Source organism: Chinchilla lanigera, unplaced genomic scaffold (assembly GCF_000276665.1).
Source record: "Chinchilla lanigera isolate Chin_1 unplaced genomic scaffold, ChiLan1.0 scaffold00024, whole genome shotgun sequence".
NCBI classification, from domain to species: Eukaryota; Metazoa; Chordata; class Mammalia; order Rodentia; family Chinchillidae; genus Chinchilla; species Chinchilla lanigera.
Window position 1 is genome coordinate 22,551,086 of NW_004955425.1, and position 17,310 is coordinate 22,568,395.

General features: G+C 40.6%; 2 protein-coding genes across 3 annotated transcripts in view; one reads left to right on the forward strand and one right to left on the reverse strand.

Moving 5' to 3' along the window:
• Lhfpl2 (lipoma HMGIC fusion partner-like 2) overlaps positions 1 to 5,582 on the forward strand; it is a gene marked incomplete at its 5' end in the record, with an annotated part of 158,165 nt that extends 152,583 nt beyond the window's left edge. For both annotated transcript variants that reach the window (XM_005386018.2, XM_005386019.2), the window contains 1 exon segment: positions 1,808 to 5,582. In XM_005386018.2, coding sequence (XP_005386075.1) covers positions 1,808 to 2,064 — 257 coding nt within the window. In that variant the 3' untranslated portion in view covers positions 2,065 to 5,582.
• Positions 5,583 to 11,250: 5,668 nt separating this feature from the next.
• Positions 11,251 to 17,310, reverse strand: part of Scamp1 (secretory carrier membrane protein 1) — a gene marked incomplete in the record, with an annotated part of 124,326 nt that continues 118,266 nt past the window's right edge. The window contains 1 exon segment of the mRNA XM_013514889.1: positions 11,251 to 14,057. Coding sequence (XP_013370343.1) covers positions 13,893 to 14,057 — 165 coding nt within the window.

Consider the following 17,310-nt stretch of genomic DNA (forward strand, 5'->3'; position numbering starts at 1 on the left):
TGAGGTTACCCAGCTCACAGAGGAAAGATGTTGGACTCCAGCCTGACTGTACTCCAAGGCAGAGGTCCTAACTGACTGAACCACTTCATAACTTAGTGAATTATTGCTGGTTCGTGTCCTTGCCTAATGTGAGCTTTTGTGCTGCACGGTTCTAGCTTTTCACTTGAATCCAGACCCTAAGACTGCTAGTTCTAGACCCTCCCACTCTAGAGGGGAACGCGCTCCCTCTCACCCCGTCCCCGTCACTTCACATGCACTGGTCGGCTCCCTCAGCTGTACAGAAAGCAGTCTTGGGCTCTGGGTGGGAATGAGACTGCCTCTGAGACTGCCCATCTGCAGACAGCAAGCACGGAGTGTCCTGAGGCTTCCGAAGTGGGACAGCAGGGGAAGCGGGAAAAGTCAGGCCCAAAGACTGCTTGGACGAAATTGCCCAGCCAGGCAAGAGGCCCATCCTAAATGAACATGACCATGAAAGTTGCGATCTGTGGCCTGCAGTGCTGTCCCCAGTCTTCCCTCAGACCTCAGTGTTACAACTCCAGTCATTTTTGCTGGGCAGGGAAGTTGCTAAGTGACTTGGAAGCCATGAGGCAGTGAACACAGATTTCTGTCAAGGAAAAGAAACAGAACTACAAGCCAAGATTTATTTGTAAGGGTGAATTTTATTTTAAGGTATCAGAAAGATAGGAATTTTGAGTTCTGATTTAGCAATTTTGTCATTTTTCAAAGAAACCAGTTTTTTCCTGCTACACGGAAAAAAGCATAGTTCTCTGATGCATCACGCAGGTGAACTAAGGGGCTTAACAAGGCCTTTCTACTGGCGTTTGCTTGGTTGAGATTCAGGGCTGGGGACTGCCTTTCTCACTTTTCTATTCAGCTCTGCTGAGGTGAGGGGGCCAGGGCCAAGCTGAGGCTCAGGCAGACCAGCGTTCACTGCCAGGCTATTCACTTGCTGGCGACACCTATGCATGAAATCTGATGTGCAAATCTCAGCTGTGTCTCTCCTGAGATAGGCAGGGGAAAGAGCTCCTAACTGCTCTGTTCTCAGTTCAGGAGAACTCAGGCTGTGAGCAGGACAAGAAAGGATGCTGCTATGACACAGTAGTGGGGAGCAAAATTCCTGTGACAGCAGAATGGAAGCAGCAGAGCTTAGAGTTGACTTGCAAGCATCCAGACAGAAAATTGTTGGGAAGTTTGTGATTTTTCTCTAAATGTATCTGCAAATGCAGAGATCACTACATGAAATTTGTTGCTGGCAAATACTAGCAGACACTTCTCATGGGTGTATTTGAAGCACTGACAATGAAGTTAAGCCTGGCCTCCTGCAAGGTACCTGTGTCACATTAACCAAGTTGCGTTCTCATGGTCCTGTGAGAGTTCCCTTGGGCCAGGACACAAAAAGCCAGATAGTAAATATTTTGAGTTTTGCAGGCCACATGATCTGTAGCAGCTACCTAGCTCTGCTGGTCTAGCACAAAAGCAGTCTGTAAAGAACCGGCCCTGTGTTCCAATAAATCAAGCCACATTAGGCCTTAGAGCCAGGTGGCAATGCTCACAGCAGTACAGCCTGTGCAGTCTGCTTTCCCACGAGAGGAATCATTTATGAAGTCACACTGCAGTATGTAGACAAGTGGCTGAAAATACTTCTAAGTGGCATTTCTTGCTAAGCTCAGATGAGTTGCCTAAAACGGTCTCTAGCACTTTCTATTGAGGAACAGATGCTGTTACCCAGAGCAAGCAGCAGTTACAGATGGAGTGGGTGCTGTGGGCTGTAGAGCTGCAGACTTCAGCTGTTTTTTCTGTCCTGCAGGCCTGTTCCTTATCCTCGGTCTCATCCTCTACCCTGCTGGCTGGGGCTGCCAGAAAGCCGTAGACTACTGTGGACACTATGCATCCGCCTACAAACCCGGAGACTGCTCTTTGGGCTGGGCCTTTTACACTGCCATCGGCGGCACAGTCCTCACCTTCATCTGTGCTGTCTTCTCCGCACAAGCAGAAATTGCAACTTCCAGTGACAAAGTACAGGAAGAAATCGAAGAAGGGAAAAACCTTATCTGCCTCCTTTAGTGTGGAAAGAGACACAAATGCCATTTTTTCCTTTGTAATCTTGTGAAACAGTCCATGCCATATGAATCGAGTGGAGAAATAGCCTTCACCTACCAAAGCCACATCCCACAGCCCAGGCCTTTACAGGACCAGTGAGAGGCAACACCTGGCTAAGCAGTTACTGGATACAGGCCGCAGTGCAAATAAGGATGGAATGCGATCATCTTGTGACAACCCTGACTGCAGCTGTGGGGTCCGATCAGACCCCATCTCCCCAGGGCTCCATGAAGGATAATGATCGGAATCATGAAGGCACAGTCTCTCTGGTAGCAGGGGACATGTAGTTGGCCGCTAGCCTGGCAGGCTGTTTTGAGGACCGAAGAGGAAGTTTCTGGCCCACAGCTGCATGTCTGTGCACATCTCTGCCTTAGGATGAAGTCTTAAGTTGGCATTTTGGTTTTCTTCCTATTCTTTCACATTGTTTTAGTTGGAAACTGAAAGGAAGATCACCAACTTAGTGGGGGTGGGATGTGTGCCAATGGACCAGAGGGGTCCTTTAAACAGTGTGGGGCTTACTCTACACCGAATTCCAGGGGAAAGTGGATCACCAAACTGTCGCCCCAAGGTGTCAGAAATGTGAGTAAGGAGAGACTGAGGGCCTGTACAATCCCATGAGGATAGCGGTTCGGACCCTGGCCAGGTGAAGACAGTTTCCTCCTCCAGCAGCCAGGCTAGCGCCCATGGAGGCCGAGCCTCCTCCTTCTAGAGCTAAAGTTGTGCTCTGATTGCCAAAGGAAACATGTTTCCTTCTTCTGGGGACAGCAGGCTCCACACCAGCTGTGGCGCAGGCAGGTGCTCACAGCAGCAGAATGGGATTCTTTGCAGGAAAAAGGAACGAGTGATGGGAGTTAAGCTTCTCTAGTCATTGGTGTTGATCCTGAAGGAACACTGAAATAACATTAAGCTGCTGCAACTGAACAGTTGCACCAGAGACTTGGAAAGCAGAGTAGAAAGTTTATGCAAAGCCCAAGCTAAACCAAGGTCACAGCACCCGCCTATACCTGTTTACAAAAACGATCAAACACCACTATTAGAAAGGATGAAGAGAAAAGGAAAAAGGATTCAGGACTTTTAATGTAGTTTCCATTAGTTACCAATGTAACTGATTGGGCAGGTGGTAATGAGAATGAGCGCCTGACGTGACAGGCGTGTCAGATACTGCAAAGGAAGAAACACCCCTCACCAACTGAATCCTGTCCAGTGTCTGGAAGGATTAAGATCGTTGAGTCTCTGGGTTTATGAGTCTGCTCACAGAGGGCTTTATTTTGAAAATGTAACAGCTACTAAGCACCTTCTACTGGCAAGGTATTGTGTGCTAAGTACCACTAGGGATTCAAAACTTAGAAGTTACAACTTTGCACCAGTAAATGTCAAAGCTGTGTGAATCTAGAACCATGGGAGGCAGAACAAATAACTGTTTTACAGAAATGGAATGGGAGATTAACATTTTTGTTAAACTCTCTTTGGCCTTTGGCCTTTGGCCTATACTAAAAACACCTTATCTCACAGGGAAAGGCCAAGTGCAAGATAGGAGCAGATCTTCTAAAACAAAGCTCATATCTTCTGGCTTTTTTCAGAGTGAGAAGGGTTCACAGGAATCCTTCTGGAACACCTAGGTAAAGGCGTGGGAAACATGAACCATCTCTCTAACCACATGAAATAGGTCATGGGTGCCCCAACATAAGACTCCTGGGCCAGAAAGTGTTTTATAATGTCTAACCAAGTCCCTCGGCCAGCCAGGTAACTACTTTCAAACCTGAGCAGTATTTTTCATTCAAAGCAGCTTCCTACATCAGACAAATCTTGATAAAAATTTTTTCTTAAATTTCTTATTGGAAGATTAACCTCTACAACATACAGAATCCATTTTACAATCTCAGCCTCCTAGGAACAAGTCATAAACCCAGGGGACCCTATGCACATGTCCATCACCAGCTCCTTGGCTACAGAGGCAGGGCTCCCCACAGTCCCCTGTCGCAGTGAACCCATCCACAGCAGTCCCAAGTGAAAATAGGACCTCTTGGCCAGAGCAATGTCACTTGACAGTGTTCATTTCATTAATTTGAATGATGTAGAAGACTAAGAAAAAAGGGCACATACACAAATAAAACCCCAAACCACTAAAAACTACCTGAAGACTGACTCAGTATAACAGAGGGAGAGCAAGTCTTCTGCCGCACGGAAAGGCAGCGTTGGGTCTGTGAAACCTTTGGCCCACTAGCCAGCCTTTCTTTGGGATAAAAGACTGTAATGCTAGTCTGGACCAAAACTTTTCTGTATGGCGCTTTATTATTCGTCATTCTTTTTTTTTTTTCCTTTTGTATGGCTCTTTAAAAACCACTTGTTGACCCACACTTACTTTCTAATAAATATGACCGTTACCATTCCCAGGAAAGGTTTATTTTGCCTGCATTTATGCTTAAAGTTTCTTGACAGCCTGGGCATCTCAAAGCACTCTAAGGCAGCAGTGTTTGCCTCTGAGTCTGTGGGTTCTTTAAACCTGTGTGCTAATTCAACAATGTAACATTTAATTATGTGAGGGTTTCTGTGTAGTTCTCCAACATCTGTGATATAATGATCCTTGTTAAACATGTATCCCATAAAGTGCCATAGTCTTTTAATGTGTAACATATTTAAGTATGTATATTATACATACACAAGTTTTGTGAAAGATGTGCAATAACAAAGGTGTATGTATGTTTTCTTTCTTTTGGAAACTGGACAGGAGTCAAAACAGGGATGTTTTCTGTTTTGGCAAAGGAGAGTTACACATTTTGCCTTCATGGCCTAGTCATTACCCCATAACAATTTTAATGCTACATGAAACTTATGTGAAGGAAAGACTGGTATGAAATTGTTTTTTCCTGGGTCTAAATTATAATAATCACTATTTATGTGAAAGTTAAGCCAGCAAGCCAGGCCCAGTTAATACGAGTCTTTCGTGTGAAATGTGAAGCTGCGTGTTGCCTTTTCTGTTAGTGTGACAACTAGTTGCTGGAACCTAATCAATCACCAGGCGCTGCTTCTTAGCGTGCTTTCCTGGACCTTTTTAACGCTAGACCACTGTGGAAGGGCTGACCGCAGGCCTTCTTAGCCTAAGTCTGGCTTGGACAGACCTCTGTGCAATAATGCCTGGCCTCAGGAATCCCTGCCTGCCTCTGTCTGGGTAGCAGTGACACCCTGTGGGCCAAGAGTCAGAGACGGCTGGGTTTCTTCTGAGACTGTGGTGAAACTCGAAGGAGGAGGGAGTCGTCAGGTGCTCCGGAGGAACTCGGCACACTTGACATTCAACAGCCACTTGAGCCACACAAAAACTGTATCACAGCGATGGACTCAATTTGAGCCCTCAAGTGTATGGTTACCCTGTTATACTGTAAACTAATACATTATCTAGCATTCATGAGGTTCCTGTGCCTATGTATTTTCACAATGTGCTCCCTCCCTATCAGATTTGAATTAAACCAGATTTTACAAACTCATTCAAGTCTGAGAATACTGGCTTCAATATGATGTGTACAGAGTGGCTGAGAAAGCACCTACCAGTCAAATATAGCCTACGCTTATTGGGACAGTGATGATAAAGATACTCAGGCATTTCCAACTATTCTATTACTAATAACATACATATCATATCGTTACTACAGGTTATTTTTTAGCTTCTAAATAAGTAATAGTTCTTCCTTGGGGAAGCATTAACATTATAGGGGAAAAACTTATTACATGAACATCTTGAAGTACAGCTACAAGATATGAAAAGGTTTCAAAGTATTTCTTTATATTTGTGACAAGGAAAAAGTGACCTGAAAGACACTCTCTTCTAACAAAGTAGCCAGGCATGGTGGCCTTTAATTCCAACATTTAGGAGGCTGAAGCAGGAGGATTATGTAGGTTCAAAGCCAGCCTCAACTACCGAGCAAGACCCTTTCTCAAGAAAAATAAAAGCCAATCTTGTGGAGTTATTCATGTCTACACATAGCACAAGGTAAACCTGCATACAAGAAGCCTCACCCAGAGTAGTAAGATTCCTCATCTGTAAACTCAAAGATGACAGTAAATACTGTCTTCATAAACTCAGCCAACTCTACTTCTCATGAGCACTTACTATTTGGTAGAATAAACAAAAATGGCTGTTCCCTGGTCCAGGGCTTATGGCCGCTCAAAGTATGTTTACACTTTGGTTCTAAACGTACATAATTTCTGACATATTTCTAACAGAAATCAAAGTTTTAAGAGCTGGCAAAACTATCCAAATCACTGAAAAAAGTTTTCCACACAAATCAGAATCTCAATAGGCCAAGAAAAATTGGAAATTTTCTATAGCTTCTTCAGGTGTTATTTCATGTTTCTCAAAGGCATCCCCAGGAGAAAGGCACTGACTTAGAGCTCAGCAAGGCTGTGAGCCTCCCAGTGCCTCCTAACCTGTTTTTAAGTGGCAGCCATGCTCTCGCGCAGCTTCCCATGACTGGTCTTCCTGGAACACACTCTCAACTTCCTCCTGGATTCCCTTCATCAGAAAAACCCACGACGGGGACGATCTTTATTCTCCTCATTTCTCTTGCATGACCTTTACTTCGGGAGTAATGAAGGAGAAGGGCATCAGCACAAACACCCTCCAAAGCAGCAAGACCACTAACCATCTTCACGTTAGAGGCCCTGCAAGCTCAGTTATGTGGTAGAGACCCCACTGCTGCCCCCACTACCTTTTCCCCTGCAGCTTCCTCTGCTTATCCTAGAGAGTTCTGCAAAATAACCCTTCAATGTGTGTACTACAATTTCATTCAGGTGCATGGCATACAGACATGAAGCACAAAGCCATATTAGAAAGGAAAGCCAATCAAATAACATGCAGCTACTAGCTCTGTCTTTTTATAGCCAAATATCCCGAAGAACTTAACACCTCCATGTAAGCAGTCCCACAAAGTCCTAGGCTGGGAAAACCATGCAATTTATTCATGGGAGAAGCAAGCCCAAGTTCAGATGTGGTGGTGAAGACAATGTCAGGCTGAACTTGGGATGTTAGAGGCAATGGATAAATAGAGCAGTGAGGAAGGACAGTCTAGGCTGACCCCAGGTGTCACAGTCACCCAGATAAGGAGTCCAAAAGGAGCAGGGACGGTGGAGAGTGGGAAGAGTAGTGCAGGCTGCTGCTGGAGACGTCCTGCGTGCAGCTGGGGACTGCATGGACTCGGGCGCCATGCAGCATGCGCTTACGTAGACACAGGTATGAGCACACGAAGAGAGCTGCATGTGTCTGGTTATTGTGTACTTCGCACACCTCATTTATTTCCCAGGACACTGTAAGGTAGGAGCTAGTACCCTCATCTGCAGACAAGTAACTGTCACTTAAGGAACAGCTAAGGTTAAGTCATTTGCCCTGGGTTAGAAAGCTAGTAGGTGACAGAGTGCAAATACAGGATGGACACTGAACACCCACCGTGCCCTTCTACCTAGAATGATGAACAAGGGACGAAACAGTCAGTACAGCCAACACCATGGGTGCCAACAGTGCCCTCCAGTGTGACTCGAGAGAGACACATCCTAAGAGCACATCTGATGAAAACACTGTTCTCTCCTCTCTTCCAGAGAAAAATCCAGCACTATTTTCTATATTTTTGTTTGTGTTAGGGGATTGAACCCAGGGCCTTCACACTGATCTACACCCCAGCCCTTTTTTATTTTGAGACAGGGTCTCACTAAGTTGCTAAGTTGCCCAGGCTAGGCCCCAACTTGTGATCCTCCTGTCTCAGCTTCCCAGAGTTTTGAGATTACAGGATGTGCCACCACACCTGATTAATTTTTCATATTTTTGAAGATAACATTATTTTCAATTCATCAGTCATGATTCAGTTCAATCCTGACAACACACTGAAGATCCAACAGGTACATGAAAGTAAAAGAGATGATGGGCTCTGATCGTTATTATTTTCTTAGTATAAATAATTCTCACTCAGGGTAAGCAGCTATTATGTCACATAAGAAGCATATTTAACCTATTAAGGATTTGTCCTGCACGAAGTTTCCCCAAACATCCAAATGCCCAAGGTCATTCAGCACACACAGCTGTGGACGAGCACCTACAGGGTGGAGAGTTCAAATACACATGTGGTCATTTTTTCTTGGTTACGGACTCTTTTTCCTAGTGTCTATCATCACCGCAGGATGGAGAGGTAAAAGAGAAAGAATGGAGACAAGCGGCAGAAGCAACCCCTCAGTTTGGGGTTCTTCCCACCCTCACTCACAGAGTAACCCGGGGCTGATTTCCCAGTCAGCTATAAAAATAAGACTAGTAACAGAAACTGCGTCATAGATTCGGGTAACTAGTCACTAGTATATAGCAAGGCTTTAATATCTGAAGAAAACTAAGACAACCCTGTCTTCCCAGGTTAATATTATTTAGCGCTGTCTTGAGAAATTACATTTTGTCATCAAATCAATCTAATTTTACCTGGAGAGACTCAGCAGACTGGCTACCTCAAGCCACTGTTTCTTTTTCCACATAAAACCGTTCAGCTGATCACTTCACCTTAGAGATTTCAGGAAGTAGGTTTCTCCATGGATACAGTATATATCCCCATTTAGCAAAACTATACATACATAGAGAGAAACAGAGAGACAGACGGACAGACATACCAACACTGAGTGAACTCAAGGGAAAGCAGAATGATTAGAAAACAGACCTCCTTGTTATTTATCAAAACTTCTGGTATAAAAGACTTTATGGAAAAGGATCATCTGGTACTGGTGAGGGTGTGGAGGGAGACACAAGTCACATAACATGGAGGCAAAAATCGGAGAGCAATTTGGCAATCCACATTAAGGGTCTTGTTAAAATATGTGTACCAGTGATCCAGCAATTTGTCCTGAGGAAAGGACAAGAAGCTTGGGCCCCAAAATTTAGTGACAATGTATTCCTTGATAATCATTTATAATAAAGAAACCTGAACATCTGAACATAAGGGAGTAAGAGCACTTTATGACAGCTGTACAGTTAAGTATTCCAGAAATACATTCAGAAATATAGTAACGGAAAAATGATAGACCACTGTGTTAGTTAGAATGCTCCAGTGAAAGTAGTAAGAAATTATTCAGGAACAGTCAGGGAGAAAAGATGCTAAGAATATGAGGAGGATAATGGGCTGGAATCAGATGAGCAGGTGGGCCTCAAGAGGGAAAGGGAAAGCTGTGAAGGTCTCTTCCGTGTCCCTTTGCACATCCGCTTCAACCTTCATTCTCAGTGCGACCAGCTTTCTTCATGGTTCCTCTTTCACAGAAGAACATGGCCACCCCAGAGGCGCCAAGTCCAAAAGAGTGCAGTTCTGGATCCCACTATTCAGCATGGAAACCCCTGAGGCAGGGCTGAGCGCACCATGACCTGATGACATCTAGACCAGTACGGTCGTCAGGGGTGCAAAGAAATGGCCTGAAAGAGCTGCGTAAACATCCCTAAAGGACCTGCTACGAGGAGGTACAGGGGAGTGTCATTTCTTAGTTTTAAGACGTCTTTCTACAAAAACTAACAGGAAAATATAAATCAGACTTCAACAGAAGTTTCTCATGGGTATACAATTATGGGCAACCTGAGTTATCTTTTTGCATACACGACACAGAACACTCACTGCACTACCACATGGGTTCCTATGCCAGCTGAGAACACGAACAGTGCTCATAAAACTTCTACAGGCTGAAAGTTTTGTCTCCCCAAAGCAAAGAGTAAAAATATGATGTAAACTCACGGGGAGGGTAAGAACACAGCAGGTCTTTTCCTGTTTCTTTAGGACAGTGGTAGCAAACCTATGGAATACACAGTATTTGTTCTTCTTTTAAGATAAAAGATATTGATGCATGAGTTGTTTTTCCTAAACTAAAACCTCAGCATTTGGGTTTAACTGCAGCATTGGCACTCTGCAATAAATAAACGGGTTCAGGATTGCAGTTTGGGAACATGTCTCTCTAAAAGGTTCGGCATCACTTAGAATCTTTACATCCGAGCTGTTTACTTACAGATCAGTGAATACAACACACATGCTCTATAAAATGTGCCCTAAAATTCTAGTGGAAATCCTTCATTTTTTCATAGTACTTGACCACTGAGATATAACTTTTAGTTTAAGAAAAAGTATTTTAAACAATTCTAACATTTTCAAAACATTATTCCACTGCAATCTAAATAAATTACTGTGGTATTTGAAAACTTATCAAAGTGAGGCCTTTGCTATTTTTAACCATCCTCAATTAATTTTTAAGTTAACCATTCTTATATTACCTCTAAAGGTTTAATCACATAGAATCAACGAATTCCTCTAAATGTTCTCCTTATGGAAAAAAAAATGGAAAGATATGTAGTGAAATAGTGTGTAACAGCCATACTAATTCTAAGCCACACATAATAGGGAAGCATGTTCAAATGTAAATTCTGTAAACAGTCATGCCGAACACAAATTTGACCAATACAGAGGATGCTGATGTCAGCATTTTCAGCAGTCAGTATGGAAACACTGCACCGTTACAAATCACTTAGAGAAACAGCCAATAACCCTAACCGCATAAAGCCCCATGAAGTGCGAGCTATACTTTACCTCAACATCAATTATAGTAAACAAAGGGTAAAAAAAATTCAAATTTATCTTTTTTTAGTCAGCACTCAGAAAATTAAAAACAAAAATTCCTATTTTATTCCAACATACATTTCTCAAAATAAGATACAATGTAAACATGATTTTTAGATTATACTTTTACATCTTTTTTAGCTGTGCCCAATGCACAAATAGGTACTTTCACCAGTGCGGAGAACAGGTGAGCAAGGTTGGGAACAGAACCCAGGTTCCGTCAAATCAGGACTACACAACTCGGGCGCACCAATTTCAAGTCAAGGAAAAGTTTTTCCTTTTCATCTAACTTCTAGTCCTTAAACATGGGTAAAATATTTAGCATGGGTGAAGATCATGTTGTACTACCTCTAAAGGTCTAACTGCAACAGAAAAAAAAATGTCACTTTATGTTGCTAAGTGATTTTTTTAACTCAATCTTTTATATTCTGTTTAGCAATGATACATTTTTAAAAAATTAAATGTGAAAAGAAACTTCTAGCTACATGCATAATTTCTGCATCTGAACTACGAATAGTGTTTAAAATTATACAAACAAATATCCAATAAACAGTATTTTATTTTATGACACTCTGCATTAATACAATAAATATACAAAACTTCCAAACCACTGAAAACATGCAACATCAGAGGACAGATGGAAGGCATTGGTACAGAACTGTGACAGTCACCATGACGGCAGCGCAGTATACGCACCTACAAAATATACAAACATCCCCAGATCAATAACTAAGACCCAGTTTACAAATTACTGAGCAAGGATTTTTCCAGTGATCAAACTTTAGCTTGAAATAGAACAGCCATGATTTAATAATGCAAACTGAAAGATGACATGTAGGCCCACGATATGAACACTATTTCGTGATTGTGGTGCCACATAATTTTAGTATTAAGTATGAAACACTAACAAATGGCAATCTTTTGCTAAATAAAATGTAACTGTTTACTGATTATTGTCAAGAAAATAGTGAATATGAGAATTTAAAGCTGCTTTCATACCTGATCAAACTGTAGGCATTGTCATCATTTTAATGTATACTTATGTTTTTAAAAACAATTTTCCCTCTCAAACTTGTATTAACCCAGGTAAATCTAAATTTAAAGTTTTTTTTTTTTCTATTCACACAGAAAAAGATACTGTGGGTTGTAATAATTGTTTGCTTTTAATAACGTTACCTTTGAAGATTTCTACATAAAAGAAACATTGCAATTCTGAAGGAGAGACTATCAGTATTTTTCAGAAGTCTCATACAATAAATATTTTGTTATTATTGTATGTTTTTCTTTTATGAAAGAAAAACAAAAAATGAACTTGGAATATATATTAGTGGCAGGTACAGTGCTCTTGTATTTTGTGGTTAATGTTTTGAATGTCTGTAAAACCCACACTCAATAAAGTAAGTTTTCACTATGACTACAGGATCTAAAGGACCAGAACTGATGAGGTGGGTGAGAATGTAGATGAAGATGATCACTGATGGGAAGTATTTATAAAACAGATTTACTTCATACTCTGAATCCTATTTTATTCAGCATAAAAGAAATACCTTCCAACTATAGTACTCGGTAAAGTCCCAAATAGCGCAAATGTAAACACCGTCTAGATGAGCTGTGTTTCCAAGCAGCACAGAGCTTCCTCAACAGTAAGAACTTGGCATCCCACCCCCAACATGAAACTTACTTTAACTCCAGATTTGGGAAGGAGAAGAAAAGTGATGTATTCACATTTATGCCCACTTGATTTTTTTAAAAAAAGACTACTGGTCTCAATATAATCCAAGATATCATCCTTATTTAAAATCAGGCTGAATAAATCACTACCTATCATTCTGCAGTCAAAAGTTATCTAAAGGCTTTCAAACCACAGTAGCAAGATTTAGAAATTTGAGTCATTTAATCAATATTAAAAATAACTCAAAGTTTAAACCCAAGTATTCCCTAAGAATAAAGTTCTATGTGGCACAGTAATGATTTCAATGTTGATTATGTTCATAATTAATGCCTTTGACTGTATACATACTTTTTTGTTTGGTGCAATGTTTTGATTTTTCTATTGGTGAACAATTTAAATGTATTTGGTCTATCTCAAAAAGTGAAAGACGTAGGTGCATTATGGATTCAAGTATATTAGAAATGCTAAGGTCATTTTATTTTTAATACCACTAGAAGTGAGAAGCTAAAAGAAAAATTCCTTAAATACTGTATATTCTTTTTAGACAAGGATTAGGTTAGCCTTTAACACCTCTGTCAAAAATTACACACACACATACACGCACCCCAAAAATAAGCTGACAAACACAATCTCAGTTCAATTAAAAAAAGAGTACCCACAAGAATATACAAAAGTTTCCATACAGTAAAATTTTACTATATGAATACTGATGATCAGAAATAAAATAAAAGGAATTCTTATTACTATACTCTATTGCATTGACAAACTAACTTCTCTTTTGGATAATGCACTGCATATTATAGTAAAGTCTCATACTGTGCCCCAAGAAATTCTTATTTAAAAGCAACTATTACAGAAAATCGCTTCTATGATCCATAAACAACCCTGATTCCTATAACTATACGCAGTACAGAACCCAAAACACTAATTCTTTTAAGCAACATGTTGCCATGCAAGATCAGAATTGTTATCAAAATATCAGCTACTCTTAAAAAAGAAAATAAAGAAGACCAAATATACATCATCTACCACAAAGCACACAGGCTCTCACTGGTGATGAAACTGATAGAGAAGCAAGTCAACTTAAAATTCATGTCTCTGCTGGCCTATTTCTTTCAAAATAAATAAGGAAAAAAAAGAATGCTTTCCTGTGTCATCCTTACCTTTAAAGGGTCTTGAAAGAACAACTACAGTTAGTGCTAAGAGCTTTTTAGATTGTAAGTACCATGTTCATTTCAGCGAGTCACCACTGAAATAATTTGCTGAACACCATCCTCCGAAAATATGGAGAATATTTATTTAGCATGTAATATTCTTCTGCTGGGGAACTGAAATATGAAAAAACTATTTGGTAAAATAAGGTGAGGAAGTTTTCTGCTTTTAGCCCATGCACATGTGAACAGGAAATATCCATGCTGTGTGTACTGTGTTTCCAACATAAAAACATCTGCAGAATACAGTAACTGGAGAGAATGGTACCGTCAGAAGGTAACAGCACACTGCGGAGGCCTCTAGAGCTGGTTCCCCTTGAAAGCGCTCTGAGCCGCACTTGTTGCCGCAGTGGAAGCTGCATTTGCAGCTGCAGTCTGGACAGTCTTGTTGGACATCACACCTGTTGCAAACTCCTGTTGAGCCTTCTCAAAACTAGCACCCGTTGTGCGATACAGTCCATGTACCTACAAAGGCACAGAGGGTGGGATCAGTGAGTGGCAATCTGCACATCATCTCCAGCATCCTTGAGCTCAACACCACTCAGAGATAATCAATTCTAGTCATGATTCCTAGAATTAAAAGCACTAGGCAGCATGGGCACCCATTTGTATATAACATTCTCTTCACACAGGTTTTTCATTTTCCTCCCCAAGCTGAAGAGAGAATTATGCCAATTCAAGCCAAAAATAAATAACTCTCAACCAACTGCAAAAAGCTGTCTTCCTCTGCATGCCATTAAGATATTACGGCACTACAACAGAACGATTTAAATATAACAAGGGGTAGTCTGGTTTTAATTTGCTACCCTAGACAATTGAACACCTTTTCTATTTCTATGGTGGCTACATACACAGCACTATTTGTATCATAATGTAATGGTATCATTTATAATTTCATTAACCAAGCACTATTGATATTCTTAAAACATACTGCTGGTATCCACTCTGCATATTATTTAGCTTTTTTTCTGATCAAGTTCTAAAGGATTTATGAAGAAATGCTATGGGGAATTGTATGTCTATAGTATGTGTCTTGACTTATTACTCAAATCTTGGAGTTTATTTTCATGAGTAAGGTTCAAAAATTTTCTATCACCATAAGCTACACAATCAAACCATGAAGCCTATCAATACATAACATGAATCACTCAATTTAACACAAATTCCCCCCCCCCGCCCCCAGTATCAGGAATCGAACTCACGACGTTGCACTTGCCAGGCAGGCGCTGTGCCGCTGAGCTAAATTCCCAGCCCCAACACAAATTTTAAAAAGGAAAAAATGAAATAAATTACATTTATTAATTCCATACTCACAAGCTTTAAGGTACATACAGGGGGACAAGTGACTCAATAATCACACTGTGATTGGACCGACACTAGAAGCCACACTGGAATTTAATGAAAGCAAGTTTGGAGAAGGGCTGAGTGCACTGAGTCAGTGTTTTTTCCTCACCTTTTACTCTCAAACCTGGATACAAACAGTCACCAGACTGTAGCATGAATGTGGAGCAAAAAAAAAGGTAGAATAGGCCGAAGACTCTCAAGCCAAACTGGAATACTGGGGAGGAGTTTGAGGAAAAGCAGAGAGTACCATATTCACTGCACCAGTGTCTGAATGCCTGAACACCTACTCCAGGTCTGCCAGAGCAGGAAGGGAAAGACTCAGTATGGAGTTCAGAAGAAAAACAGACCAGAGACATAGACATGGAAACCACTGGTATAAACCCCTCTCCCCAGATTCTCATGTCAAAATGCTAATAATCCCTAATATGACAGTACTGGGAGGTGGGGATCTCTGGGAGGCAATCAAATCATAAAAGTAAAACCCTTATGCATAGACTTGTATAAAGACCCCTGAGAGTTCTCCTGCCTCTCCCACCAGGTAAGGACATAGAAAATGGCTATGCCCCCACCGAACACACAATGACCCCAACCAAACACTCAATCTGCCAGTACCTCAACCCTGGACTTCTCAGCCTCCAGAATTGTAAGAAATAAAATATTTGTTCCTCAAACCACTAAATCTAAGGTGTATTAGTTATCATAACCTATAGGGACTAAGACATTGTATAGATGGTAGCTGAAAGCTTGACATACATGAAACCATCTCCAGAGAGTATACACAGTAGAAAGAGAAGGAAGTCAAATACAGAAACATCCTAAGATACCAATATTTTTTAAAGCATCCAAAACAAGAAGCAGTTGTTACAAGAAGAATGGGAACAACCAGGGATTTTTAATGACACCAAGGGAAGAAACTGCTACAAGAAATAAGACGCTATTTGTTATCTGGGTAAAAGAAATATCCCGAAACCCCAAGTGTTTCTGATACAGTGGTGAAAGTAAATGTCACACTGCTGTGGACCAGAGTATACAATAGTCTAGGGGAAGAAAAAGCACTGGCACACACACAGACTGAGAAACTACAAATTTTTTCTCCTAGTTCAGCACAATCATTCTGTACAGAATTAATTTTATTCCCTTTCCAAAACAAGTTTTCTATGGAAAATTAAAAATATAGATAAATTACCACTCCAATGTTAAAGAAATTTATCTTTCAGGGAATACAAATGATTGTAGCCTAGAAAATAAGGCATGTAACAGAACTCTCATACATCTTAATAGATTCAATCCCAATGCAAACAATTACAAGTTCACTTGTCTGTCTTCCCTTTTTCCCTCCAAGTGTGCGGGCATGTAACAAAAAAATGTTAGTTCTAATTTGCCTGGTTATTTTATTTTTCATTTGGAATAGTTGATGTTACCTGTTCATAGGCTTTAGAGTTTAACTACTTAAAATGTTACCAGTCTCATAGAGCAAAAGAAAGGTAGAACAGCCCACATTTTTCAAGTTAGTTATCTATGCAGACCCAGAGAGCCACCTAGAGGGAGAAGACCATGTATGTATTTAACGTATACTGAGCAAACGCGGTATTCTACTCATGTGAATAGCCTATTCTTTACTTCAAAGAATAGCAAGTTCTTTATTTCAGGGCCTTATGAAAGATGATAGGCTAATCATGAGATCAACATCTCAGAAAGCTTATTTCCCTCCTATCTTTACGAGTAATTCCTAAGAATAATTTGTATTCCTTAGAAAATCGGGGTCAAAATATTAACACAATGACTAATTTTAAGAACATATTTCTCTTTAAATAAATACTTGCTATTTGTACTTGGTATCTTTTCTATTTGTGAGAAAAATGTACTTACTTAAATATTTAGTTCTAGGACTATCATAGAAAGTGTACTTGATTTAGAGTCTCCTAAATCCACTACCTTCTAGCTAGTTGGCCACCACTGAAAACCTCATTTAATTCCCATATTTGTTGTTCCATCTGCTTCTCAGAGACTCCTAAAGATCAAATCAAAGGATTTATGGGTTAAATAATATAAATCAAAATTAACTTGGTTTTCTTTTTTTGAGACAAGTTTTTCACTGTGTTTCAGGCTGGCCTTGAACTCTCTATGTAGAGCCCAGGCTGGCCTTTAATATGCAGCCATTCTCCTGCCTCAGCCTCCAAAGTATGAAGATTACAGACATGTGCCACCATGCCTGGCTAAAATTAATTTTTAACTATCTGCAGAAATGTCACAGCCAAACTGTAGATGCACTTCCAGAAGGAAATCCAATTCCTTACTGTGTCTTCAGAGGTAATGCAAACCTTGCTGCTATCATTCCCTAAAACTGTGTTCTATGAAAAGTATATTTAAAATA